Source organism: Lutjanus erythropterus, chromosome 8, assembly GCF_056507025.1.
Source record: "Lutjanus erythropterus isolate fLutEry1 chromosome 8, fLutEry1.hap2, whole genome shotgun sequence".
Taxonomy (NCBI): domain Eukaryota; kingdom Metazoa; phylum Chordata; class Actinopteri; order Lutjaniformes; family Lutjanidae; genus Lutjanus; species Lutjanus erythropterus.
In genome coordinates this window covers 41,534,181-41,561,165 of record NC_139324.1, presented here as the reverse complement: position 1 = coordinate 41,561,165, position 26,985 = coordinate 41,534,181, and the positions used below count along the sequence as shown (strand labels likewise).

At 39.7% G+C, this 26,985-nt stretch overlaps 1 protein-coding gene across 1 annotated transcript in view; it reads right to left on the bottom strand.

The window, feature by feature from the left end:
• Positions 1-1,657: 1,657 nt before the first annotated feature.
• Positions 1,658-26,985, bottom strand: part of LOC146323347 (neuropilin-2-like) — a 151,151-nt gene continuing 125,823 nt past the window's right edge. Inside the window, exons 16-18 of the mRNA XM_084725536.1 lie at positions 23,832-23,864; positions 6,613-6,675; positions 1,658-4,458 (exon numbers count right to left, since the gene is read on the bottom strand). Coding sequence (XP_084581662.1) covers positions 4,133-4,458; positions 6,613-6,675; positions 23,832-23,864 — 422 coding nt within the window. The 3' untranslated portion in view covers positions 1,658-4,132. The remainder of the gene's footprint in view (positions 4,459-6,612; positions 6,676-23,831; positions 23,865-26,985) is intronic.

Sequence of the window (26,985 nt, the reverse complement as noted above, 5' to 3'; positions counted from 1 at the left end):
GCTGCGGCCGAGCAGAGTGAGAAAAGAAAAACACAAAGGCAGATGGGGGAGAGGACAGCGTCTGAACCTCCAATTACATTTTTTAAGATTTCTGTCTGGGTCGCTGACTTTCCCTCCCAGTCTGCCTTTTGTTATGTTGTCTCTTTGCTTTTTATCAGTCTCTCTGTGTCTCATCGTCCACCTGTCCTGCTGACAGCCTCACTTTAGGTTTCATTTTGGCTGTCTGCCCTCCTCATCTGTCAGCATCTCATTGGATGTGTTTACATGCAGAGAATCACCTGCCGACCGGCCTTATTCTGACTGTTTATATGGAACCTTTCTATATAAATCTTTCATAGATTTTGATTAAGTATGTTGACAAGTTAATTAAATGTTCCCGACCACAGTTTGAACAAGTCTGCAAGACACCAAAGTAGCATCTTTAAAGGGACAGTTTACCCCAAATCAAAATTACATATCTTATCTCTTTCTCTCTTTTACTACTTTTTCTGGAAATAAAGTAGTTCCTGGTCATTATTTCTGGAAAGAGACACCGCTGTCGGGCTTTTCAAATCCATCTTTCCATTATACTCATGAGATGGCAGACATCTCTATGGCTGATATTTCCAAAACTCAGCAACAATCTGGATGCACACGGGTTAGAGGAGAAATATGTATTTTAGATTTTCTGGTGAACTGTCCCTTTAACTACAGATAGTTTACTTCAAGAACAAAAACAAAAAATGTTGATAAATGCAGTTATATGCTGATCTGTTGCCATAAAAATATAGCCCATAATGCAACAGTCTCCCATGATTTCCACTCATATGCAGCTTTTCTATAGTCTATATTGTGTTCATGTTTGTTTGACACAACTTCTTCATTTTTTAAAACAAGGATCACAACCTTTATGAATTGCTTTTAGTTGTTGAAACATAACCATATAAGCTCAAGTGATGCTTTAGTTGCCACAAGTGAGAATTGTGGGAGAAAAGTTTCAGATATGTTTAACATGAGCATTTTGTTATATACGATATGTTGATTTAAAAAAACACATTCTGTAAGGTGTTAAAGGTACTCTGTGGAGTTTTTGTTCTGTATTGTTTACATCAGTATTTGTTGGCTTGCAGTTTTCTTCTTCTTGTGTGTGTGCATCAGATACAAACAAAATGGGAAAACACTCCATACTGTGGTAAAAACTCAACAGAGTGCCTTTAAGTTCTACCAAAATGTATTTATCTGAAGCTAAATGGCTGCATATCTTAAGCCCCACCCCTTTTTTCTTTGTGCACCAATAACAGCTTAGCAAGACTGATACCTGGCAGAACCTCAGTCAACATTTTACTTTTCTGTTTCTTGTAATTAGATGTGCTATGTGTTGGGTTGGTGTAGTTTGGTGTAGATTAGCTAGGTAGTTAGCTAGCATTTAGCTAACACAGAGCTCAACAGTGACCGCACACTTTTTTACGACTGCGGTTCCAGAAGTTAATTATCCATTTGTTCACTCCGTTAACATTTCTGAAAATCCTCATGTAAAGAGTTTTAAGCCTGGAACCAAACCAACCAACTACGAGGAAAATTGTATTATATATCATATTTCATTTGGAGAAAAAAAAGACTGGCAAAAGTCAAAAAGGCAAAGGTACAACACTATGCACATGATTATTTTAAGAGTGAAGGAACTACTCATCCCATAAACCACTGCCAGTGATGGCACTTCTTTTTAAATTTAACTTTTGTCATTATTACAGTATTAACATTGGCAAGATATTATTAGTACGACTAATTTTAGCTAATGTTAGCTACATAGCCAGCCAGCCTGCTGGTGGAACTACCTGTTTGCTGCGCAGTAAACCTCAACTCATGTTAAAAGTGAGCTCGACCTCTATCTCACTGTTGTACTTTAGGATTGTGGGTAATGCAGTACTTTTCTATGACACTGCCAATAAAAATAATCTTTCTTAACACGTTTGATATCTCATTAACCTGTGGTTTCCACAGCAACATATAAGCTACGATTCTCACTGTTGAGCTCTATCAGCTAACTTGAGATGTAACTAGCAATCTAATGATTGGTGTAGATTAGCTACCTTGTTAGCTAACATTTAGCTTTTAACCATCTACAATGTTTTTAACGTAGGTGAGTCTTGCATATAAGCATTTTTAGGTGCAGGAAACAGGAAAGTGAATGGTGACTGGGTATCGCGGTTGATCAACTGTTATTGGAGCATGAAGCAACAAGTGGCAGGACTTTGGGAGGGTCAATTTTTGGGAGAAACTGTTGCACAATGCATGCAAAAATAATCACATGCAACTTAAATATTTTTGTAGGACCAGTAAGCTCACTAGGCTTTTGATAATCTGAGTACAAACGTTCAGACTTCTCTTGCATGTAAACAAAACCACCATATTTCTCTCTTCCTCCCTGTCTGTCTCTCTTTCTGTGTGTGTGTGTGTGTGTGTGCATGTGTGTCTCCTCCTCTTCATCAGTCTCTCCAGCAGCACTGGCCCTCCTCGATGGCTGTCCTCCGATACAGCGTATACTGTAGTTAGCTTAAGGCTCGATTGTGTGTCCAAGAAAGTCGACGGTACGATTTCCGTTCTCCTCCTTTAGTCATTCCTCCTCCTCCTCTGTCTTTTGTTTTTCTTTCTTTTTTTTTTGAGCGTCCTTCATTCAGGGGGTGACGCTGAGAGCAGTGGATAAAAGGCAGGATGATTTATCACTCTCAGTCTGCTCTCCACCCGGCCTCTCAGACCCCCTGCGCACATACACAGCTCTTTGGCAATCCATAGGTTGCAATAAAACAATCACTGACATTTTGTTCACACAGTGTCTGTCCATCATTTGGGCATCATACAGTCTGAAAAGCAAAAAAATATAGATATATACCAAAGACAAACCCTAGAATACTGAATCTAAAGCACGACTCCATAACAGCATGTTAGATTTAGATAAACCTCTGATTTTCTGTCTTCCATCTTACTTTAACTTTCATCTACTCTCTGTAAAGACTGATAATCTGTAATGGAAAATGTGCCAAAATAGAAAAGGACTGAAGTAACAGTTAAGACTGTGGAGTCCAACACAATGCTAAAGAAAGTCTAAAAATGGCGTTAAGAGCTCTACAGGGCGGCTACGAACTGAAGCTGGCTTTTCTTTACCTTATTTTTTTTTCCAAATAGACACAAGTCTAAAACAAAACAAAAACAGTCACCATTACTCTTCTATGCCACTGGTTTCACAAAGCGCAGACCGAGGGCAGACAAAGGAGCGAGCAGGCGCCATATGGCAGGCTAATGGACGTTTGAAACTCACAGAACTCATATCTAAAACTTTCAGAAACAAACAAAAAAGAAAAAAGGTCCTTTTTCATCCTCTTTTTCCTTCTTCGCCTTTAGAAATCTAGATTCATTTGAGTTGATATCTTTTAAAACTTCTTCGGGGGGGATAGGCATTCGCTTGATATGTGTTGATTTCAGTCAAAAGTCCCCACGTTAAATGGTCCACTGGTGCTGAAGTCTCCACAAACAGTCAGATGCTGCAACTCTTTGATTTCTGCATGCCGTCTCTATTGGCCACATTCAAATTCAAGCTAATGAGGACAAAATTCCCGTTGCCCTTTTCGATGAAATTCTCTTCTTCATTAGAGAATCCCATCACCAACATGTCCAAACACCCAAGACTGTGCTGCCATTCGTGGTCCAAATGTCCAGATGGTCATGGGTGCTGTAGTCCGTCTCTTTTCTAGCTTCATTCCAGTGGCTGGTGGGTTATATTCTATGGTAGATCTGTCATTCATATTCATTTATTCATTCCTTCATTCATTCACAGGCTTTTAGAATCGAGCAGGCTCTCTCCTGCAGGCGGAGGAGATATGGTACTGTAGGTAGGGGAGACTGGGGTCAGGTGTTCCCCCAGTTTAGGCCTCATAGCATGTAGGGGATATCAAGGTCACAAGTTCCCACTGGCACGCAAATAGGTGGGGAAACTGGGTTGAATGTTCCCCCTTTAGACATCAGAGCAGGATATTAGGAGGGGGACACTGGGGATTGAAATAACAGATAGTGCTTTCATGTTTTCTTTGTCCAAACCGAGAACAAAATTACTTTTGCAGGGGATCACGGGACGCGTCTCTCCCCATCGTGCTCCTCTTCACGCCTCCGAGCAGCACCTCTGCTGGTTAATCTTCACTTTATGCTTAATCCCGTCATACAGCTCGAAGTTGTAGTTCTCCAGCGTCGTGGAGGAGCGCGATGAAAGCCCGCTGTAGGAGCACGTGCAGTAGAGGAGCAGTCCGGCGCAAACGGCGCCCAGCAAGACGCCTAGGGAGCTCATCACGATGATGGTGAGGAGGATGGGGTCCAGCGTGTAGAGCCAGGCGTTGTCCTTGTCTTTCTCTGATACCAGGGTGACGGAGGAGGGGTCCACGTCGGCGGAGGAGGGGGTGGAGAAGGATGACCACCCTGGGAAAACATATCCTGTAGAAAAACATAAAACTTTAGTAAAAACCAAGGCAACCATTTGTTTCTATTGACTTTTGTACAATTGCCACTTGGTCTGAACAGACTGCACTCATTAATGTCATTTACACTAATATCTGTCTAAAATTAGCTAACACCAGCTAGCATTAGCCACCATAATCTAGGCAAGCAAAGCCCTTGAGTGCATTGAACTGAATAAAGATGCATTTTATTGCTTATAGATTCAATTTTTCATGTCTAAGGGAAGAAATGTGGTCTTGCTTTTTTCAAAACTCAAATAGTCTTGCCTTTAAGGTGTAGTAGCAATTCTGGAGAAAGATATTTGATTGTTTAGTCTCATTCACAGGTCATCAAATACTGACACTCAACAATCAACTTTTATTACGTTGCTGTGACTGGGCTAAATCAGGGGTTCTCAAACTTTTCCATGCCAAGGCCCCCCATATAGCATTAGCCTATGATCACCCCCCCCCCCCTTACAAGATGTCTTCAAAAACTCTAAAGTCAATAGTTTTTTTTCAGCCTCTATAGGTGCTTTCGCTTCAAATCAGAAGTTTAGGTCTCGAAGCAGAAAACACATTTGGGACAGTTCTTACACGCGGCAGTAAATCCAAATTATATCTGAACTGTGTCACATATTTCAGATTTTTGCAGCTGAGGTTCTGTCAGCTGAGCTGTTGGTCGGCTCGTCACCTCTTTTCCTTTTCAAAAATGTTTCCATGTTTGTGATACAGCTCTAAATTTCAGGAGCAAAGCAGCTTTGTGGCAGTTCAGCTCAACACTGACGGCTTATGATGTGATGAATCAGGTTTTGACTGGCAGGTAATTAGACATATAGGCACAGCAAATAAGATTTCTATATGTTACATTTTATTATAGATTATATTTTATACTAATATACATAATGGTAACTTGATTTTATTTTTTCAGACGAATTTTAGGACGCCAGGACCCGCGCCTTGAAAGTCACTGGGCTAGATTTTGACTGAAAACAAGAGGAGGAGCAGAAGTATGGTTTTCTCTCAGATCACTTGATTATTTTATGCTTAGAGGCTATTATTGAATTTTGCCCAATAATGCCAAAAATAAACTGCCTACTCCAGCTTTGAGGAACTTAATTTAATTAGTTCAGAGGCAAAAGTCCCACATCGTGGCTGATATATTCAAGAGCAGCTAATGTTGTTAAACACAACCCCGGTTATTACTGACTTCAGAAATGTGAAAACATAATAAAATGAAATTACTGTAAAGGTGCTCTTTAGTGTGTTTTGTGTGTGTGTGTGTGTGCTGTGAAAGTGTTGAAGTGCACGCGTCTAGTTGGCATAAGCAATCATGCTAATCCAGTTAATGAATGTATACACATGAAGAAGCCAATCCGCAATTAAGTACTGCATTTAGAGTGTTTTATGGAAGAACACACATACGCACGCACGCACACACACACACGCACGCGCACGCACACATGCACGCACGCACGCACACACACACACACACACACACGCGCGCACACGCACACACGCATGCACGCATGCACGCACGCACGCACGCACGCACGCACACACACACACACACACACACACACAGAGAGAGAGAGAGAGAGAGAGAAAAGGGAAGCAGTAAACAGACTTGTTTAGTGAGGTAAAGGCTGAGTACTCTTCTTGTATCTGCCAAGGGGCTCAGAGAAACAAGGCATAGTAACACACACATGTGGGCGCACACTCCTACTGTACACACACACACACATGCACTGCACACACTGGAAGTAAACCGTGATTGTAACAGACAGATGTTTTCTAGGTGCCCAGGAGGAAGCTGTCTGTCTCATTTTGTCTGCCACAGAATATGAAAGAGGAGGAGAGGAAACACATACACACACACTTTTGGATGCTCGCTCACACTCTGCCCCTGTCTGCGCACACACACACACACACACACACACACACACACAGCAGAGGTTGTCTGTCACTATTGCCACAGGCTTTCTGCTTGTGGAACCACAAGTGGAACGAAGAGCCACGAGCGTGCCTCTGCTTAAAGAGCTATTTCACCATTCTTTGGGTGAGACTTGTAAAACAGCTGGTACAGCCCCGGGCTGCGAGGAGAGGAGGGTAGAAGATAAGAGACGAAGAAGAAGAAGAGTTGAAAGCTCACCTCCATCAATGGGCGGCTTGGGGTTGAAAACAGGATCTTTCCCGAAATCTATAGGCCTGGGATCTGTTAGAGAGACAGAGAGAAGAACCGTATAAATCTCAACCATTCAGTCATGATGACATCAACACGGGAACCAAACCACACAAACAGCTCAAAGAGTGAGCGATCCTGTTTAAACTTTCTGAAGAAATGAAAACAGAGATTCAACAGATGGAGACAATGAGTGCACTTTTAGAAAGCTGGTAGAGCTTTTTATAAAGGTTCTGCTTGGAACCCTTTTGGAGAGTTCTACCTAGAAACAAACATAAAGGGATATAAGTAGAACCATCTGCAAAAGGTTTCACCCAAAACCTATGAGATGTTCTACAGAGAACCCTTCTATGGTGTAACAGTTCCACCCAAAAACCTTTCTGGAGGTTCTATTCAGAACCTTTTTTGTTCCAATGGTTTTATCTAAAATCCATCCAGGGGGTTCGATTCAGAACCTTTCCACCTTCTAAGGGTTCTACTGAGAACCTTTTTTCTTACTTACTCTGAGGGTTTGACCTAGAACTCAGCAAGGGGGTCTTACCAAGAACCTTTTTGTTCCAAGGGTTTTATCTAGAACCCACCCAGGGGGTTCCACCAAGAACCGTTTTTGTGTAAAAAACACTCACTTGGGTTTAGAACCAACCTAGAACCTTATATATTATGGTACAAACGACCCTTGATGAAAGAGTTTCTTCAAGAAAAGGGTTCTTCAGAAGCCAATGGTTCTGTGTAGAACCTCAGCCCTTCAGGAAGAACCCTTTTATAACCATATTTTCTAAGAGTGTAGACAGGAGGGTGAGAATGAGACAACAGGAGCTTGAACTGTGAAAATAAAGAAACACAAAACTGTTTCATAGAAAAATATCACTTTTATTACCTTCACATTCCCCACAATATATTTTCTTTTCATTCCAAGACCATGAAATTCAACAAGCTAAAATACCACATTATATTTCTGAGGCAGGCCGAAGTGCAAGGCTTTGAAAGGTTTGGAAGCTCAATTCTGCTTCAATTCTGTTTTATTCAAAGAAATTGATATTACAGTCCTCAGAAAGAAAGAAAAAATAAAGCAATATCTGGGCAGCTGATAATCATTTATTGCTGTGGCAAAGGAACCAAAAAGGCATTATGAAGTGAACCTTTAATAGATATTCAAAAGACAAGAGGTGAAAAACGAATTTAGTAGATATGAAAAAAAGATACAGAGCCTCATTTCCTCGGTTAGATAAGGTCATTTTTCTGCGAGACAATTTTAACACCCCGATTAAAAACAGACATTACGAACTTCCAAAACTCTTTAGTCTGTAAATAACAGTAAAAATATTACACTTTAAAATGAGACCTGCTATCTATCAAATGAAAATATTTGCTCATGGATTAAATATGAGTTAATTTCCCTGAAATTAAAGAAGCAACTCAATCACATCTTTAATTGTTTAAAATTGACCCAAAATTGACTTCCAAACCCAATTAGAGAATAAACAAAAGAATTTCAATTCCAGTATTACAGCAACCAATAAACCCTATGCTAAATGGAGTGTACTCAGATGTTTGGTTGTTGAGAATTAGCTTGTTTAATTATTTGATCAGTGCCTCTCTGGGCTTCGCGTGTGTCTCTGTGGTTCGATATTTAATTTGCTCGAAGTACAAGACGGTGACATTCAGCACAAGTCAAAAAGACAATCATAAAGTTGAGGTCTTTCCTTTACAGACGCAGAGAAAGTGCACAGTAAATATAACAGTGATGCGCCAGAAGCCAGGGATGAACGTTTAAAGAACCTCGGGGCTGATTTTATTCAGTCTGAGTGAGTCGAAACTGGTCACAGTTTGAAATAAAACTAGAGCCAGACAGATGTACTGGTTGGGAAATATCATGTAAGGAATAATGTACGGTATGCTTTGCATCAGGGTCCTGCATTACCCTGTTGGGGTTTATTTCACAATAATGACCTGCTCACTGTACATTATCACACTTATTACACTGTTATTACACACACAAAAAAAACAAAAAAATCAGTAATTTGACACAAAACATTGATTGAAAAATGATTTTATAGATTTAAAGAATATTGTACTGCTCCTCTAAAGTCTATGATCAGAACTGTGTCCATAGCAGCAACAGTCTGGTATACAGAAATAACAGATCTTAGAGTGCTGTAATCGACCAATCAGAATTAAGTATCAATTGAGTATTTAACAAAGACATGTTTTTTGCATTTTCTTCCATTTGATCCTTTTTCTTTCATTATACATACTGTTGTATTTGTGTTTGATGTCATTTTGGAGTCTATAAATCCAGTATCTGTCGGGCTCTAATTAAAACTAATTTAAATTCATCCCGTGCCGAGGCCATGTTTCAGAATGATCTGATTAATACAAAAAAGAAATCAATCAAAAGAACTCAAAGAACAACATCATCAATTCACTGGATAAAAATGACATTATCAAGGTCGATAAACTCAACATGTAGTTGTAGGGGAGACCGGGGAGTGGTGTAACAACAGGTTAGTTGTAAATCTGTCAGTTTTACCAATTCCTTTTTGAGCACAAAAGTGAAAGTGACAGAAGTGGCATTTTTCTCAGCAACACTGATGATTTAATGACCAAAAAACTTATTCTCAGGTGAGAAACTAAAATTTTATTTAGTTTATTTCAACCAGGGTTAGTAGTAACAGATTACAAGGAATCAGGATTACATAATCAGATTACCATGAATAAGTAACTATAATCAGCCCAGATTACGTTTTATAAATGCATAATTACATTATAATTACACTGTCTTGAATTAGTTAATTACATTTTTAATTAAAGCGATTTTAAAATGATGAAACTTGATGTCTGACGTAGACAAGTGCTCCACTTGGTGGAATTGGCAGCAGAACAAAGAACTGTATGCAATAAAAATGGATTTTATTTGCTTTGGAAATGTTATGAGAAAGAATACTTGTCAATCCAAAAAGTATTCAGAGAAGATTACATTTTTTGTAATACAGTGGATTATGTTACTAATTACAAGAATTGCCTTATGATTTGCATTCAGTCACTGAATGAGCAATCTGAACCTGGTCACATGTCATTCCAGTAGTGGGGTAGGTTGTAACAATGGAACTCTTTGTATTTGACATTAACTCACATAATCTTTGATTATTCAGTAGACATCCAATTGAGTTTTATTATTTCAAAAACAAAGTTTAAGAGATTTAGCACAAGCAACCACTGAGTTACTGATGCTCTAACAAAAAGCGTTCCACCATCCCCGGTCTCCCCTACTTTACCCCTAAAATGTGTGATTTCACATCACTGAAATTAAGGCGAAAAGTGAAAAATTAGAACAAAGGAGTGAAAATAAAGGCAATCAAAGAATATCTGACCAACCAGACCAACATCTCAAAGCATGCAAGCTCTGAAAACTACAGATTATCCTGCAGATTATAAACTTATCGGCAGAAGTCTTGACCATAAATAAAATAACAGCCCTGAAACGAAACGATGGATACCTGCTAAACTAAAAACGGCTGATCCTAGTAGTTACGCTGTAAATGCTAATAATTCATGGAGGCCTTGCTGAAATGTGCGCCTCATGTACTCTCCGTGTACTCCTCATGTAAGACCATGCTTAGTACATGAACATGAAAGCATCTAATCAGTCTTCTCTTCCATGTAAGTGTACAATCTCACAACAGACCCTCTGGGCTCTATATTCTCCGTTCTCACAGTCAACGGAAATCACTGCAGGCACTGACAAAACATTAAATCACTAACAGAGAGATAGAAAAAGAAGAATTGGGATGAAAAAAAAAAAAAAAAACTCGGACACTCTTTGGACGACTGTTGAACACTTTCTAATGATCCTGGCTTAAAGCCCCCAGGCTAGGATCCTGAGAAGAATCATCATGCGGATCTGAAAGGAGATTAAAACTCCCCGTAGCCCCATTTTATCTCCACTGTCCAATTAGCAAAGAGAAGAATAAAAAAAAAAAAAGGGGGGGGGGGGGCTTTTTTTATACAGGCAAAGACATGGATGGCTCTTTGGCACCATACGCTGTTCCAGTGGGGGCCCGAGGACCTGTTAGAGTGCTTTCACTCATAATATTTCTGCAGGAAACAGAGGAGGAGGAGGAGGCAGAGAGAGAGGGTGAAAAAAACACAGAGATGGCCTGAGGGCTAGAAGTGCTTACCGCAGGGTTTTATGAACGCAATCAGCTCCATTAACTAATTAGAAATATTAAAGGGCTTCAAAGTAGTCTGTGATGGAGAAGGGAGCGGGAAGTGAAGGAAGGCTGATTTAAAAGCGCTGCAGCACATTTTCCAAATCTTGCAAAAAGTTTGATAGAGAGAGAGAATGAAAGAGAAAAGTGCACTGGCAGCACAACATAAATACAGTCATATATCATTCCTCTATTTGAATTTCGGACCCACATTGATTGGGTTATACAGCACAAGGCTGCTAGAATGAGTCATATAATGTGTAAATCATTCACAAGTCGATTGAAATGGAAGGGAGAGGAGATGGATATGCAAGCACAAAAAAAAGTAAAATACTTGTTGACTAAAGCAAAAAAACAGATTTTATGAGCTGCATTTTTGATGAAATGAGTCGATATGGAGAGCTACAGAGTAAATCACTGTTTAAAGGGGAAATCTATTTACTGCAATAAATGATAAAATGACCATGGTATGTCACAACAACGCTACAACTGTGACATCCTCTTTTAAAATTTCCATTCTGGACTGAAATAACTGTTCTGTATGTCCTTTTCACATTAATGAGAGTTCATATTAATGCCGAAATTTTTGCCAAATGAGTTTGTGTCTGTTTATGAGTTATAAGAAATCATTAATAATCTTGTAGAAGGCATAGATGTTTATTAGACTTAAATTGAGCAAAATGTTAATGGAGTTTGGCAGGCAGCAAGACAGCCAGTCACTTAAGACCTCGTGTGTATTTTTAGAGCAGCGAGTCTTTGTTATCAGAATAACAGGCTTGTCAAATTACAATGGTGCACTCGTCTCATGCTCCTGCAGTGTTCCTGCAGCCTGCCTGAGCTTCCTCAAGCCTGAAGATGAGGGGGTGGGGTGGAAACAAATTGCTTCAACAATAGATGGTGTATTAAATAAAATTTCAACCTGTCAAATATACAGTCTATGGCTCCAACTCGCTATTTGGATTACTGGACTCATATTTCTCCTTTTAAACATGCATGAAACAATGATTTAAATGGTTGAATTTGTTGGAAATCAGGACTCTTTGCTAACAGGGGTTTGTGTTTGTTAGATGGTGTGTGCGACCATGCCTATAATGTGTGTCTCCATCACACTGTCTATTCTGCCAAAAGACTTCTTTCATCTGCTTTTGTGTTTGAAACAACCTGCCCTCCTCCTTCAATTCTCTCCCTCCTTCAATCCAAACCCCAACCTGCCTCCCTGTTAGCCCTCCTCTCGGAGTAAGAGAAAAATCTATCTTTAGAAAGTATAGAGAGCGTTTTTTTTTCCTTTTTTTTTTGCTTCTTTCATCTTCCTCCATCTCTGGGCGCATTCTTTGGAGGGAGAGGGGCCTCGCTTAATGGGCCCTTCTCCTCTGAGAGATTTTGCTCTCCTCCATTTCTGCCTCTCATTTTCTCTCCTGTGTTTTTTACCGGGAGGATTTGTGATGAAGGGAAGGAGTAGAATAGGAACAAGCGGGTTTTGATAAAAAAGGCTGGGGGATTTGGGCATGAACAAAATGATGTGGGGGTGTGGGGGGGGGGGGGGGGGGGGGGGGGTAGCACACTACACGAGATGGTGAGCTGCTGAGGAGTACCACAGTGGTGCGCCCGATTTCACAGGCGTGGATCTGAATGGAAGTTGAATCTGGGCTTTTCATTCCAAGACGAGGAAAATTAATTTCTTTTTCAGTTTTTACATCATCTGAATAGATCTCACATAACCGATCTGATTCTGTTTCGCATCCCTGTCTAACTTAAATGGATAGTTCTGTTATCTAAAGCGTTTTATGAGGTACTTATTGATAGTCAGTATATTACGTACAGTAGATGCCACAGGGCCCACAGTAAAAGGTATTTAGTGTATGTGTCTATATTTAGAATATTTTCACACCTTTGCCTCACCATCAGACAGCCTTTTTCAACGAGAAAGACAAAAATTGCTGACTCTCGTACAAAACAGTCATTTAATCTCGTATTTTGATATTTAATTCTTCAGTTTGAGGATTTTTTAAAGAAAGTAAGTCATAATTCTCTGATTCCAGTGTCTTAAATCTGTTTTCTTTACTCCATTGTGATAGTGATCAACATTATTCTCTATTTTCTGACATTTTATAGACCAATCAACTAACTGATTAATCAAGAAAATAGACAACAATGACGACAAGTGTTGCAGCCCTTGTTTCTGGTCTACTGCTTCCCCAATCTGTTCGTTTGTTTGTGTTACTGTGTGGCTTTGGTGGATGCAAATGAACCTTTTAAAGCACAGAAGTCACACGATAACACAAACAAACTAACAGATCGATGCAGCTCTTCTGTGAGGTAAAATATGGATTTTTCCCATGGAGTGTGGTTGGTTTAGAGAAAGTGATATTTGGCTTATATAACGGCTGTTTCCTGGTGGGTAAAGCTGTGAAACTATTGTAAATATTATATATTATACATTCCTTAGCTTCCAACACCAGTACTCCTGCTACTTCTTCAAACTGGGGGTGTACCAACCACCTTCTACTGCAGGTAATACACTGACTACACATAAGTACCTCATATAAACCCACTTCAAAAAAATGTGAACTATCCCTTTAAGCTTGAATGCTTTAAATGCAGGACAAACATCCGCTGTTGCAAAATGGCTTCAACTTCAACACATTAAATAAAAGTTAAGAAAAGTTAAGATCATCTCAGTGAACACAATCAACAGGACTGTTGCCTTCAAACAGCCAGTGAGTATAAAAAAATAAACATTGTATAACTATTATACATCAGAAGCACATGTAGGCCGACTGTAACATGTGATTACAAAGAAAAAAAGTTATTTAATTCACAATCAGTCAACTTACTTTTTGTATTAAGATTCACAGTAAAAGTAAGAAATTATCATAAATCATCAGATGATTGTTAAAAAGCAGAAAAGTGCTAATGTTACTCTCAGCATTGCAAAATAATGTATAAACCAACTTCAAAAATGCATTATGTCACACTCGTCTGGTTCACTTCTATGCAAACTTATCTGGACTCTATAAACATGGGAAACATATGGAAAAAAAAGAATGCAGACACTCATACAGTTAAACAGATGATTAAGAAAACACCAAGAAATCTGGATGAGTGGTTTCCTAAAAGGCCTCATATGTTAGAAGCTCTTTCTCACAGTATGTGTTTGGTCTCACCTGTTCAATAGAAGCAAAACTGCCAAGTGGACCACGTTTTCAGGTTACCTAATACTCTCTGTAATCTAGAACAGTGGTTCTCAACCCGTGGTTGGGACCTCCAACGGGGGTTGCAAGATAATTTCTGGGGGTCTCCAGATGGTTGTGGAGAATAAAATAAAATCACCAGTTATGGCGAGCAGCATGGAACGAGAGACAGGAAGCAGCTCTCAGTGATTTAAAGACATTCAATATCAGAGACAAGAACTCAGGTGTTGTGAGTCTGGTAGCTTTTACATTTTATGCAGTGATTCCTGATCAGTCCCAGGTAGGTTTGAGCATCGAGAACCAGTTGTAACTTGGAACTGGTTCTAAATTTATGAATTTTAATTTCAGTACAGCTTATTGATTGCTATACTTATTAGATTTGAAATAAACTTTAGAAAGTTTTACTGACCTATAATCTTTAGTTGAGATAATTTACTTTTCTTCTTTGGATAAACTTAAATCTTTGAGTTTTAGAAACTTAAAAAAAACTTTCAAATATTGAAATGAAATTATAAACATTTTAACTTTTACTTTTACTTCAATGAATTTACTCAGTATTTTTCTAAATGCAACATTTTCAGTTTCTGAAATTCAAAGCATTGCGTTTGTCTAAAAAGGAAAAGTAAACAATCTCAACAAAAGATTAGAAGTTGGGAGGATGGTAGAATTTGAGCTGAGCTCAAAACTCAACAATCCATTGCAGAACATTGCCTAGAAATTTTGAGTTTCCTCAACTTTTTCCTTTTTACAGCACACTTACGCCTCTGTGTACTGACCCAATTAATAATTACATTATTGTTAATGATCACAATGCTGAAAAAATGCCATTAACAAATCTTTGCATCAACTCCAACCTGCCCCAGCTGGAGTGGTGAAATATACTAACCACCTCGAACCACCACAAAGTTTCTATACCAGCACAAAAATGACAAATACCAACATAACTCATCATGTTCTGAACAAACACTCACAGAAATTAGCATCTGTATTTGGGAACGTGTAATAGCAAACTTAAAATCTCACCAATGCATCATGGGAAATGAAGCAAATGAGGGCCGTCTCAATGTCATGACCCACAATCCCACTGCACCCAACAATAGTTGGAGGAAATCATCAATGGAACAATGAAAACCATTTGCATAAAAAATTAAGACTTTCAAAATAATTTCCAATTTAGGTAAAATAACCGATAATCTTAAAAAGTCGAAATCGAGGATCGTTAAGAGCTGGAATTGATAACAAGAACCAGAATCAGAATCCTTAAATTCAAGCGATACTAAACGCTAGTCTCAGGCAGACGGAGGGGTCACAAACACCAACCTGATTTTTCCTCAGGGATCATGACTCAAAAAAGTTGAGAACCACTGATCTAGAACAACACAAGAAAATATTTAACAGAGGTAAAGACTTTAACTTCCACAGACTTCAAATAAAAGTAGAACTGCAGGGTTAAATGCTCAGTACATACAGTATGTGTTTGGATTTGTTTCATTCACCCAGTCTAATGTGCAGGTCATTCAAAGATGTTTAGTTTGAACATTAACAGACACAGGCATCAGATTATCAATGAGATCCAGGCAATTTAAAAACAAAAAAAAAAAACAGTGTAGAGTCCATTCATACTCTAATCTGACACGGAGGCACTACCCGAAGAGGTAATAGTTTTAAAGCACATTTTTTAAAAGGCATATCAGGATGTAATGAAAAAAAAAGTTTTGAAGTGTCCGTGCATATGCTTGTGAGACTTTTGAGCCTTTGTGTGTCTTGATGTCGAGAGTGTGTTTGTTTCTGGGCCTGCAGGATGTAAGCTGTCTCATCCTATCTTCCCCTCGTGTAAACCAGACAGAGAACAGCAGCACAACACTGATTCCTCCTCCCCAGCTCGCAGACCAAAAGGAGCTGGATGTGTAGCTGTCTATCCGTCACGGCTGGACGAGCAGCACTAATTCCTCCTCTACCTCTTCCTTTTCTGTTCTTAATCTGTCCCTGTCACTCCCAGTCTCTCAAAGGCTAGTGGACGAGTACACAGCGGCTTCAGTCTGACCCAAAAGAAACAGCCTTCTCTCTCTTTTTATGCAGCGCACATTGTGACTTCTATCTCCCTGTACCTGTGTGTAAATCCCTTCTCTGTCGGACAGGGTATTTGGAGGCAGGCAGTGTCCAAGCTGCAGATCAGAGCCTTGCACACAGACAGACACATCCTTATAGAAGTGGAAAATATGCTGTTACACTGTACAACGCATGGACATGTGTTTTGCCTGCAGCCAACTTGTGATTTACTTGTTTTTCTGATCATAATTCATTTTATTCTCAGGTTGGGGTGCAGCTGCAGAAGCCAGTATGCTCTTAAGTTGCACTCTAATGTTGTTATCAGGCCCTCATCAGCCATCAGAATGGGCACTTGAAGTTCTTTCATCTGCTCTCCCCACTGAAGATGTGAAGTTTTGATGTCAGGAGTTCATTCCAGCAAACAAGGAAGTTTAGCAAAGGTGCATCCTGATCTCGTAATTCAATCAGGAACTGCTGCATCTCCTCCATGTAGATCCTCCTTTGATATAAATTCTATCATTCATATGTAGTCCAGCTGTTTTTTTTTTGTTTTTTTTTAACACTGGGAATCACAGCTGTCTTCTTTCTCCAGTCTGATGGTGAGCATGGGCTCAAGGCTCTGCCCGGTACCTGGGTACAGGTGGTTTTGGTTGGGGCTGTGGATCAGATTATAGCTGAGGGTTTGGTTCTGGTAGCAGTTTTGGTGACCTTGCTGGTTTGGATGCTGGCTGTTGTGGTACATCACTGAATGATGATGACCAGCGCTGGTCTTCTTGGGCGCCCAGTAGTACCGACGGCGGCAAAGTATGACCACCACGGTCACAGTGACCAGCAGCAAGAGGGCACCGCCTCCCGCCAACACATAGTACCAGTAGGTAGGGACAGGCTGCACCGCCACTGTGTCTACTGTGGGCTCCATCCCAGACATGGCACCCCCTGGAGGGCAGGAGGACACATTACTGGTCGGCACTACGGACAAGGGAGGCAGGCATGCAGACCGCATTGGAGAGCTGTTAATCGTCTAATTGACCATTCGCTAAACTCCTCCCCCTGACAGTGTTTGTCAAATCAAAGTCTATCAACGGTCACTGGGCATAGCGGTTCTGTCAAGCTTTCAGTAAGAGCGACACTTAGCATTTAAAGTGTTTTGAGGGGGATATTGTTTTTTGTCCCTTTCAAAAACTACAAAGTTTGTGGACTACTTTTTTATATTTCCTCTTTTTTATATCATGTTTACTTATTTATTATTTATCATTTTTTATTAATGCTTTTTCTCTATTTTATTATATATCATGTTATATTATATTATCAAACTTAAAGAGACTATTCAACTCCATGTTTTAACATTAAATTATATTGTCATATGTGGTTGGTTTTGACATCTTAGTTCATGTCAAGCTGTCATAACAAAGACATCGTTGTCTCGGTCAATGTCAAGTTTTCATAAAGCATAAACATAGCTGTTTTGCTTAATGTCATGTTGTCATAACAAAGACGTTGTCTTGGTTAATGTCAAGTTGTCACTTTGCATTAAAAATTACATAACTGACTGAATGAACATGATTACAACAGTATGCAGTGTTCATAAAGACACTGTCAGATGATGTTTATAACAGTGTCATTAATAAATAATAATAATTCTGCTTACATCAATTTAAGTGTCAAATATACGTGTATAACAGGGTATGTTGTCTTGATTAATGTCAAGTTGTCATAGCAAAGACTGTAAGACTCAGATGAGACCATCAGTGTCTATATAGTTATTTTTGGATGGATACCAGCGGGTCAAATTCTCCTTGAAATCAGATGAAACAAGTTTGTGTTTAAATTTTCATAACTAATGTTACAGTGAGAAATTTGTTAGCCATTATTAAATATGAGAGTTCCTTGTACTAGCTTTAGATCAATGTTTTTTGGGGTTTTTTTTTTTGGCAAAATAACATGTATGTAGCCATCAAGTACATGTTTAAGACCCCCTTTACAGAAGTTCAAATGAGCATTTTCACCTAACTCACGGAGCTAATGTTAGCGATCTAGCAAGAACTGAAACATCCGAGCAATGGTTAGATAAAAAAAGGCATTTCAGCTGATATAACTGGTGAAAACTGTCTAGAAACTAGAAATGTGAAGCCTGTTTATTTCTACCTCTTAGGTCTGGCCTGGTAACAGTGACTAAGTGGGGGGGGGGGGGGACATAGTGAATGGTCAATTACTGCAACGGCGTGCTGACATGATTATGCCTGGCTGGTATTCGACTAAGCATAATGTGGAAGACAGCAGCAGGCAAAAAACAGATGGTCAGCTCCTAGATTTAGTCCAGTAGTTACACATCCAATTGCATATTATATTACTATTATGTCATTTAAAGTCTTCATTCTTAAAAAAATGCTGATGCATATATGCTTTGATTGTGCTGGTTTTATTCACCGTATTTTTGGTTGATGCAAATGTCACAAGCATTAGCTGCACATTGACACGCAAAGGCTCATGCCATGCGTTCAGAGTCAATCAGAGAATGCAAAGCCTTGATTATGCAGTGACTGGCTGATTTGGACAAAGGGTGGGGAGTGTTAAGTGGTTGTATTCGGTAGGATGCAGCTGCTTTTATCAGGGCAAGATCACATTGAAAGGAGTCGAGTGGAGGGAGGAAGAGGGGAAATCAGAGAGAAATTACAGGGGGAGAGAAAGGATAAGAGAGAGAGAAGGTATTATTGGAAGAAAGAATGGAGTGAAATAGAGGAGGGGTGCTAGAAAGTGAGGAGAGAGGGCGGGAGGGAGGGGAAGTGAAAGGAGAGAGCTAATCCTGCCATGATATCTTTAATCCTGCATTAGAGGGTTTGTCTGAAACTTCAATACTCTGTCAACTCACTGTGAAAGAAAGCCGCTGAGAGAGAGGTTGAGGAAGAAAGAGAGACAGAACGGGAGAGAGGGAAAGAACGTGAGGAAGAAAGAAAGAGGGGATAGAGCCGGGGCGGGCAAGATGAAGACGAGAGAGAGAGGAGAGAAATTATGAAAACACAGAGGAAGGAGAGGTGCAGAGAAAGGCCTAGAACCTCAAGGAAACCAGTGAGCTTAATTTAGTCTTTTTTTTTTGAAAGTTCAGACGTACTCTTTAAGGGTTTAAAATTGGCTTTGATTGTAAAGCTGTGCTCTAAGCAGCCTGCACAGAGAGCCTTCCCACCAGTGGATTAGGACACAGATGATTTCTAGGGCTGCAAAAAAAAATTGACCGTTACTTTACTGCTTCTTTTAATCTAAAAGGGAAGAAAGGGGCTAAAGTTTCTAAAGAGCACTGTTCCTAAAAGTGAGCTTAAAAAAAAGTGTGGCTTTCAAGGAACTTTTGGTTACTTGAGTTTCTGAATCAGTTCATTTGTGTCTCTCTCATTTCAGGTCTTAACCTTCACACTTCAATAATCTTTCCTTATCTGAATGAGATACTTTTAAAAAGTGGAGTCGAAAGTGCAAGTCTTCTCTATAGTCAAATGAAGCCAGAATTAGCCTCTTTTTTCTCTCTCTCTCTCTCTCTCTCTCTCTCTCTCTCTCTCTGTGTGTGTGTGTGTGTGTGCGTGTGCGTGTGTGCGCGTGTGTAGTATGATCAGTAGGTGTGCAGTCAGCTCTCTCTTGCCAGAAGCGAAATGCCTCCTTGGTTGCCATAGATACAAAAACTCAACAGTGTGGCTCACTAATTCATATCACAGCACAATGAAACTGCCTATCTACTGTTAACTAATGATCATGTCATCAGGCTACAATTAAGGAGAAACACTTTGAATATGTCCAGTTCTCCTTAAGGTTCTCCATAATGTGAGATTTTGGGTCAATTTTGGGTCAAGAGATTAAAGGAATAGTTTGTATTTTCTAATATAGGGTTGTATGAGGTGCCTATTGATAGTCAGTGTATTATATATATAACATGGTGGTTTGCAAGCCCCTTTTGGAGAGGAAAAGGAGTACCAGTTCAGATGCTAAGTAACGTACTGCTGTGGACAAGGTATTTTAGGCACTTTTAAAAGGTCCACCTAAAAAAGTTTACACTATATATAGAATATTTTCACAGCTTTACTTTGCCATCAAACAGCCTTTTCTGATGTGAAACTACTGTTATACAGGACAAATATCGCTCTCTCCAAACCAACCAAACCCCACTGACAAAACTGGTGATTTTAAGTAGAAGAACATGAGAGCTGCTGGCCTACCACTGCCTCCATCTGTTAGTTTATTTTTTGTTATTGTGTGGCCTCAGTGTTTTAAAAGCTTAGTCTTGACTCTTAAAAGTCACACAATAACAAAAACAAAACAATAAATCTAGGCAGTATAGACCAGCAACTCCTGTTTTCTGAGAGGTAAAATTGCTGATTTTGCCAATTGAGTTTGGTTAGTTTAGAGAGAATGATATTTGGCTCATATTACTAGAGTTTCCCATCAAAAGAGGCTGTCTGACAGCAAAGTAAAGCAGTTAAATTGTCCTAAATATAACCTATACTTAAACTGATGTTGATTTTTTAAGTAGTACTTGCTAAAATACCTTTAGCAGCTGACTCTGTCCACAGCATTATTACTTAGCTTTAGTGCTGGTTTCCCTCTCTGCTTCAATGGATAAGTAACTCATTCAGTCCTATTTCAAATAATCCAAACTATCCCATTAAGTCTTGAATTGGGTTCAACTACATCTGCTCACCCAAAGAGAAACACTTCAGTTCTTCTTTTACTTTTCAACGGGCGCCCCAAAGGAGAAACTTAATCCTTCGTACCCCAGCTCGCTCTCATGAAAACACGTGCGTGTTTGAACTGACACTGTTGTCATGCTGGGAGTCACATGATATCAGCTCAGGGTCCAATAGTCTAATAAGCCTGCAAGCAATAGGTCAAATATTTAGCGTGTGAGTCAGGTGACGAGAGCTTTCTGAGTTTAACTCTTGGTTTTTACTATTTTTGGAGATGGTAGTCATGATTTTATTGAACTGTGAACAAAACCAAGTGCTCAAAGATCTGACAGTATTCAAAGAATCCTTTTGATCTATTCACACACGCACGCACGCACGCACGCACACACACACACACACACACACACACACACACACACACACACACACACACACACACACACACACACACAGTCATGTTGCCATCACTTCAGAGGACATTATAATGACTTACATTAATTTCATGGAGACTTACTCTAACCCTACCCATAACCACTTCTTATGTAACCCTAACCCTGACCCGAGTCCTTACGCTAACATTTAATAATTTACAACTTATGTTTTGTCCCCATAAGGAAGGTGAGTCCCCACAATTTAAGCCCCTACAACATGAGTAGTAAATGGCCACAGACCTAAACTAAATTAAGCACACATCATCGATAAAATGAACATAAACCAAGTAAATAGTTACTTGCACTTTAGCCACCAGCTTTAAAAACATGAGATCTTGCACTATAAAGGGACAGCTCACCCCGAAATCAAAAACACATATTTTTCCCTTGGCCTGTAGTGCCTGTTTGTCAATCTATGGCTAATATCTCCAAAACTCTGCAACACACACGAAAAAAACCTTGAAAAAATCTTAAATAGCACTACAGGCCGGGGGAAAAAAATGCATTTTTGATATTGGGGTGAACTGTCCCTTTAAGTCCTAGATTCTCAATGGTCCCTGAATGTCTTTAAAAATTTAATAAATTAATTTAAAAACATAACACTATTAAAATAAAATAAAATCCCAAATGAAAATACATAAAATATGAGTTTAATATGAGATATTTTAAAATAAGTTTTGTCTTTCCTGTATTTTTGGTGCAATATCAGACATTATCAGTCATAATCATTCACGCAGTACACGCATAGGTCATGCATGAATACTGGTAGTTATGAGCTCAAACTGCAATGGTAAGAACGTAAATGGAGATAAAATGAAGACTGGAAATGAATGCCTCAAAAACACTTCAAAAACAGGAACTATTACAAAGAGAGGTGCAGATCATGAGAAGAATATTTCGAGCAGCTCTGCTGAGAGTGAAGTGGATGAACCGAGCTCAATACTTTCTGACGTGGAAAAGATTGAGAAACACCGCCTTAAGAAATAAAAGGTCATTAAAGACACAGATGTGTTCCAGTTTTATCCTGGTCTTAATTATCTATGATCAACGTGGATACTAATCACCAGCGCAAAAAACACCCACAAAACATAGAACTATTGATCATCGTGGTCAAATAAGAGGCCTATACAGTGTATTTTGTAAAAATACTGTGAAGAAATTCGGTGTCACTAATGTGTCTCTAAACAAAAGCAGTCCTACAGTCAGTGTTTTAGGTGCCGACCCAGACTTTGAAAGCAAGAGATCCAGTAGCATAATCTGTCTAAGCCCTTTTCATCTGCTTTCAGACTGGCCTATTTGAGGAGGAAGGAGAGAAAAAGAAAAAAAAAAAAAGTAGAGGGAAGTTGGATGGTGATCAGCTCTGCATTTCATTCAGGTGGGATCAGCAGTTTGCTGGGCAGAGTAATCGAGTGAGAAATGGAGGCAAAGGAGCAGAGAGGAGAGGAGAGAGGGAGGAGGAGAGGAAAGGATAAAGAAAAGGAAGAAAAGCTAAAAACAAAGGCAAGGAAGGGAATGAAAAAGAATAGCTGGGATGAAAGTAGAGAAGCAGAGAGGAGGGAGATGCAAAAAAAAAAAAGAAAGGGCAGAGGAGGAGAACAAGAAAAAAGTGAGGCTCCTTGTATGGTGCTGAACAGGGAGTGAGTGTGCTGTTCTCTACAACTGAGTTGGACTGATGGAGTAAATGCTCTGCTTAATTTTGTTTAATTTCCTTGATAATCAGACAAAAAACAACAGATGGAGATGTTGGAGCTGTTTCACTTTGTCTGAGCAGTTCAGCCATGACATTTTGATTTTAACCTTCATTCCTACAGTATGTCACCTTTTCAAAGGATAGTCTGGATTATTTGAAGTGGGGTGTATGAGGTATTTAGCGATAGTCAGGGGTGGTGCTAAACTGGGGTGTGTTGACCACCATCTACTTCAGTTTATACACTGACTATGGATCAGTGCCTTCTACAACCCCACTTCAAAAAATCTGAACTATCCCTTTAAGCTGTTTACCATATGAGCACAACACTGTTTCAGTAATTCACTGTGAGTCTGTGCACACTATAGGCACAATCATGCACTCCTGAGACTCGTATACCAGTGACAGATCACGCACAACATGGTGCACACCATTAGTCAGTCTGTGGAATGTGTAAATACACCCTGACTCTGTTGCACATGTTGCTCTCGCAGTCTGCCAGTGTTGCTATTGTAGTAAACAGTCTGTGTCGTGGAAAATGTAATTTTCTCACAGAGGAACATACCAAACTACATAACCAAGAGCCTCGGCCCAGCATGCAGGGAATCATGCTGGAACAATGCAGGTTGCAATGTTGTCACCATAATCCTCTTAAATGTGGAGAAAGTCCACAAAAAAAATACACTCTGACAAAGTCTTACACACTGTTTAAATCTGTTAATGTAAAGTTATATGGATAAGAACCAAGAGTTTGTTTGGGAGTGATTTAATAGCTTAAAGGTTTGAATTTTCAGTCAGAATAAGTGTGGTTTATGTCTATTTAGCTGTCTGTAACATTATGTTATGGTCTAACAAGGTTACTCAGGGGCAGTGCAGCGCTGCGAGCTGAGCTTAGCAACAAGCAGAAAGCACAGACATTTGACACAGGAAGAACAAGTAGAACTGAAAGTAGAACTTACTGGTTATGCCAGGAGTTAAGGCAGGGAAAGGCTCTGCAAAAAAAGAGACAGACGGAAAAGAAATGTTACTGATGATGGTTAGTAACAGATATGAATGATGAAGTGATGAAGAGCACTGATAGAGCGACAGTGATGTAAATCTAAGTTGGAGATTCAAGTTCGGGTGACTTATACGTCACAAATTCAGTCTTCATTTCTGGAGCTGCTCATGTACAAAACTTTGGATCCTAGCGTCCATTGTTGTTTAAGTTTATTACTGTTGGCTTTAAGGTAGAGTATTTTACACAGAGACCACATTCAGACTAAATTAGGCGCTGCAGGTGGTGAGGTGAAAATTGCTGGTGGATGGGTAGGGGGTACTTCCCCCCTCTTTGCTTTTGATATCACCCCCTGTGGTCATTCATTTTTTATCTCCAGTAGTATGCATGTTAACGTTGCTTCTGGTCAGAATGAATAAATTAAGTGCATTTCCTATACCTATTTTATAAACAACAACTCATATGTTACGGTCGTGATGACGGCTGCACTATAATCTAAACTACTATAAACAATAATAACTAGCTTAGCATGGATGTTCACTATCAAAAGTGATTACCAGTATGACATGGCAACAAAGCATATCAAAAAAACACACAGCTGTGTGCACTGGAAAGGTTGAGGTAGACCTAACTTTTGGAGATGTCATGCTATGGTGGCCAATCAAGAGCCGACAATCAGACTCACTCTGCAGTCAGCCAGAACACTGATAAACTTCCTTCAGTTTGTGTTGATTGGTTTGTGTGCGTAGAGAGAGAGAGAGAGCATGCAGCTGTGGTCACTCAAGCTAGAGTCTGAATGAAGTGAGGAAGTGCTGGTAGCAAGAAGGCCCTTGCAATGCCTGAATCTACACTTAAAGCTACTACAACTAATGTTCATATGGTGTGGATTCTGGAGACCCCTGTGGACAAACGTGGCAGTGTTTCCACCGCCATAACCACGAACTATGGTGTCAAAAATAAAATGACGTAAATGAAAATCTCTTGAGACCAACTTTAACCTAGGAAAATGTTAACACAGGCTTATTTAATCTGATTTCAAGGAGACTTGACCCGGTGGCAGGCATTAAGAATAACTATATAGAAATAGCCGATCTTCTCGTTTGCTTGTGAAGGTCATATAGAGGTTTCAATATTAGATTGAGGCTGTTTTATAACCAGTTAAAAACTCCTTGGGGTAGCTTTAATGTTGTGATTTAATCTTAAGAGTTTTCCATTATGGAGTATATGAGAGGAGAGCATCCACATCGGAGCTCCATCTCAGTGTACTGTGGCACATTTCCATGATTAAATTGATACGGTACAACTGCATCGCTGATGACCGTTAACAGAAATGCATTTTGATACAGCTGAATTGCAAAATTGCAGGATGCTGCATTTTTTGCCAAGGCACTTGTTACCCCTTTTTGAGAAAATCAATACAGATTTGTCGAGTTCCGAGATGGTTCAGGAGTCTAAAGGCCGATAAATCTTCCTGGATGACAGTCATTTTTTTCATAAATGGAGAGAAAATAAAGAGAAGAAGACAAAAGTGTGGGATGACAGGTTTGGAGGAGAGGCAGCGTGCCCTTCCTGAATGTGACTCTCTCTCTCTCTCTCTCTCTCTGTCTGTCATTTCTGATTTGCTCTCACTTTCTCTCTTTTTTTGCTTTGTCATTCTACGTCCCCCTTTCCTGTGATTGCTGTCTGACTCTCGTCTCCTGAGGTGAGACACAGGCCGTTCGTGGCGGCCGGCACGTTGGGTAGAGAAGAAGAAATGAAGGTCTGGATTGAAAGATGGAGGTGAAAAGAGTGAGAGGAGGGTGAAGAGAAGGGAAATAGAGGAATGGGAAGGAAGGGTGGAGGTAAGTTAAAGGGTCGTGGGAACAGGGACTGAAATTTACTGCTGTTTATTATTTGCCGCAGGATGTGACATCTATTATGAAAGTGAGAGGGAGAGAGAAGATGGGGGGAGGGGGGGGGGGGGGGGGGGGCGAAGAAAAACAGACCAGTAAGACGACAGAATGCCAGCAAACATAAGGAGGTTGGAGCAGTGTGTTGAGAAAAGATGGACAAAAGAAAAAATGATGAGATAAGATAAGATGGAGGAATAATAAGAAACAAATATGAACAGAAAAACACATTCACTGGAGTATTGACACAGGTAAGTCATTCTTGATTAAAGCCCTCTTCACCAGTCAGCAAATTAGAAGTAGGCCTACAGCTAACAACTATTTTCATAACTGATTACATAATTAATCGAATAATCAGTTATTGTTTAGTCTATAAAATATCAAAAATTGTAAAAAATGCGAATCACAATCTCCCAGACCCCAAAGTGACTTCTTCAGTTCTTCTTTTGTCCAACAAACAGTCAAAAATCAAAAGACTAATCATTTAATATTATGACAACCTGTCAGTCAGCCAATAGTATAAGCAATGTAGTATTTCACTTCCATGAGGTTTTGTGGACTTCTGGAATCCTACACCTCCCATAATGCACTTTGATTGCTGATACCTGGTGGAATCATCAGTGTCTTTGCAAACTCCATGGAGTTCCTCCAGACGGACTTTATACAACTGTTTTCACAGGTTAAACGGTCCTCCTCTTATGAGCAAACCTTTTATTCTTTATGTGTAAAATCGATGGAATTCTCATGAAACAAATCTGCAAGTCTCATTAAAGCGTACCGCCAGCCCACGAGTGATCAAAAGAACAGTTGTGGCCCTCGCTATGATTTTATTGTGGACAAGAATTCAAATATAAAAGACGTTGGACAGAGATGAGACAGACTAACAGGGTTGAAAGAGAAGCAGTACACTGCTCTGTGTGTGTGTGTGTGTGTGTGTGTGTGTGTGTGTGTGTGTGTGTGTGTGTGTGTGTGTGTGTGTGTCTCCCTGTGTCATGAAACAACAGTGGTGGTTTTTACATGTCATGATAGATTAGTGTGTGTGTGTGTGTGTGTGTGTGTGTGTGTGTGTGTGTGTGTGTGTGTGTGTGTGTTAATATATGTGCTCATATCGGGCTAACTATCACTGTCCTGCTGTGCTGTGAGTGCAGTGGTGCTTCGCTACATTAAATGATAACAATATTCCCATTAATTCAACTGACAGAGAGAACAAACTGTGTGTGTGTGTGT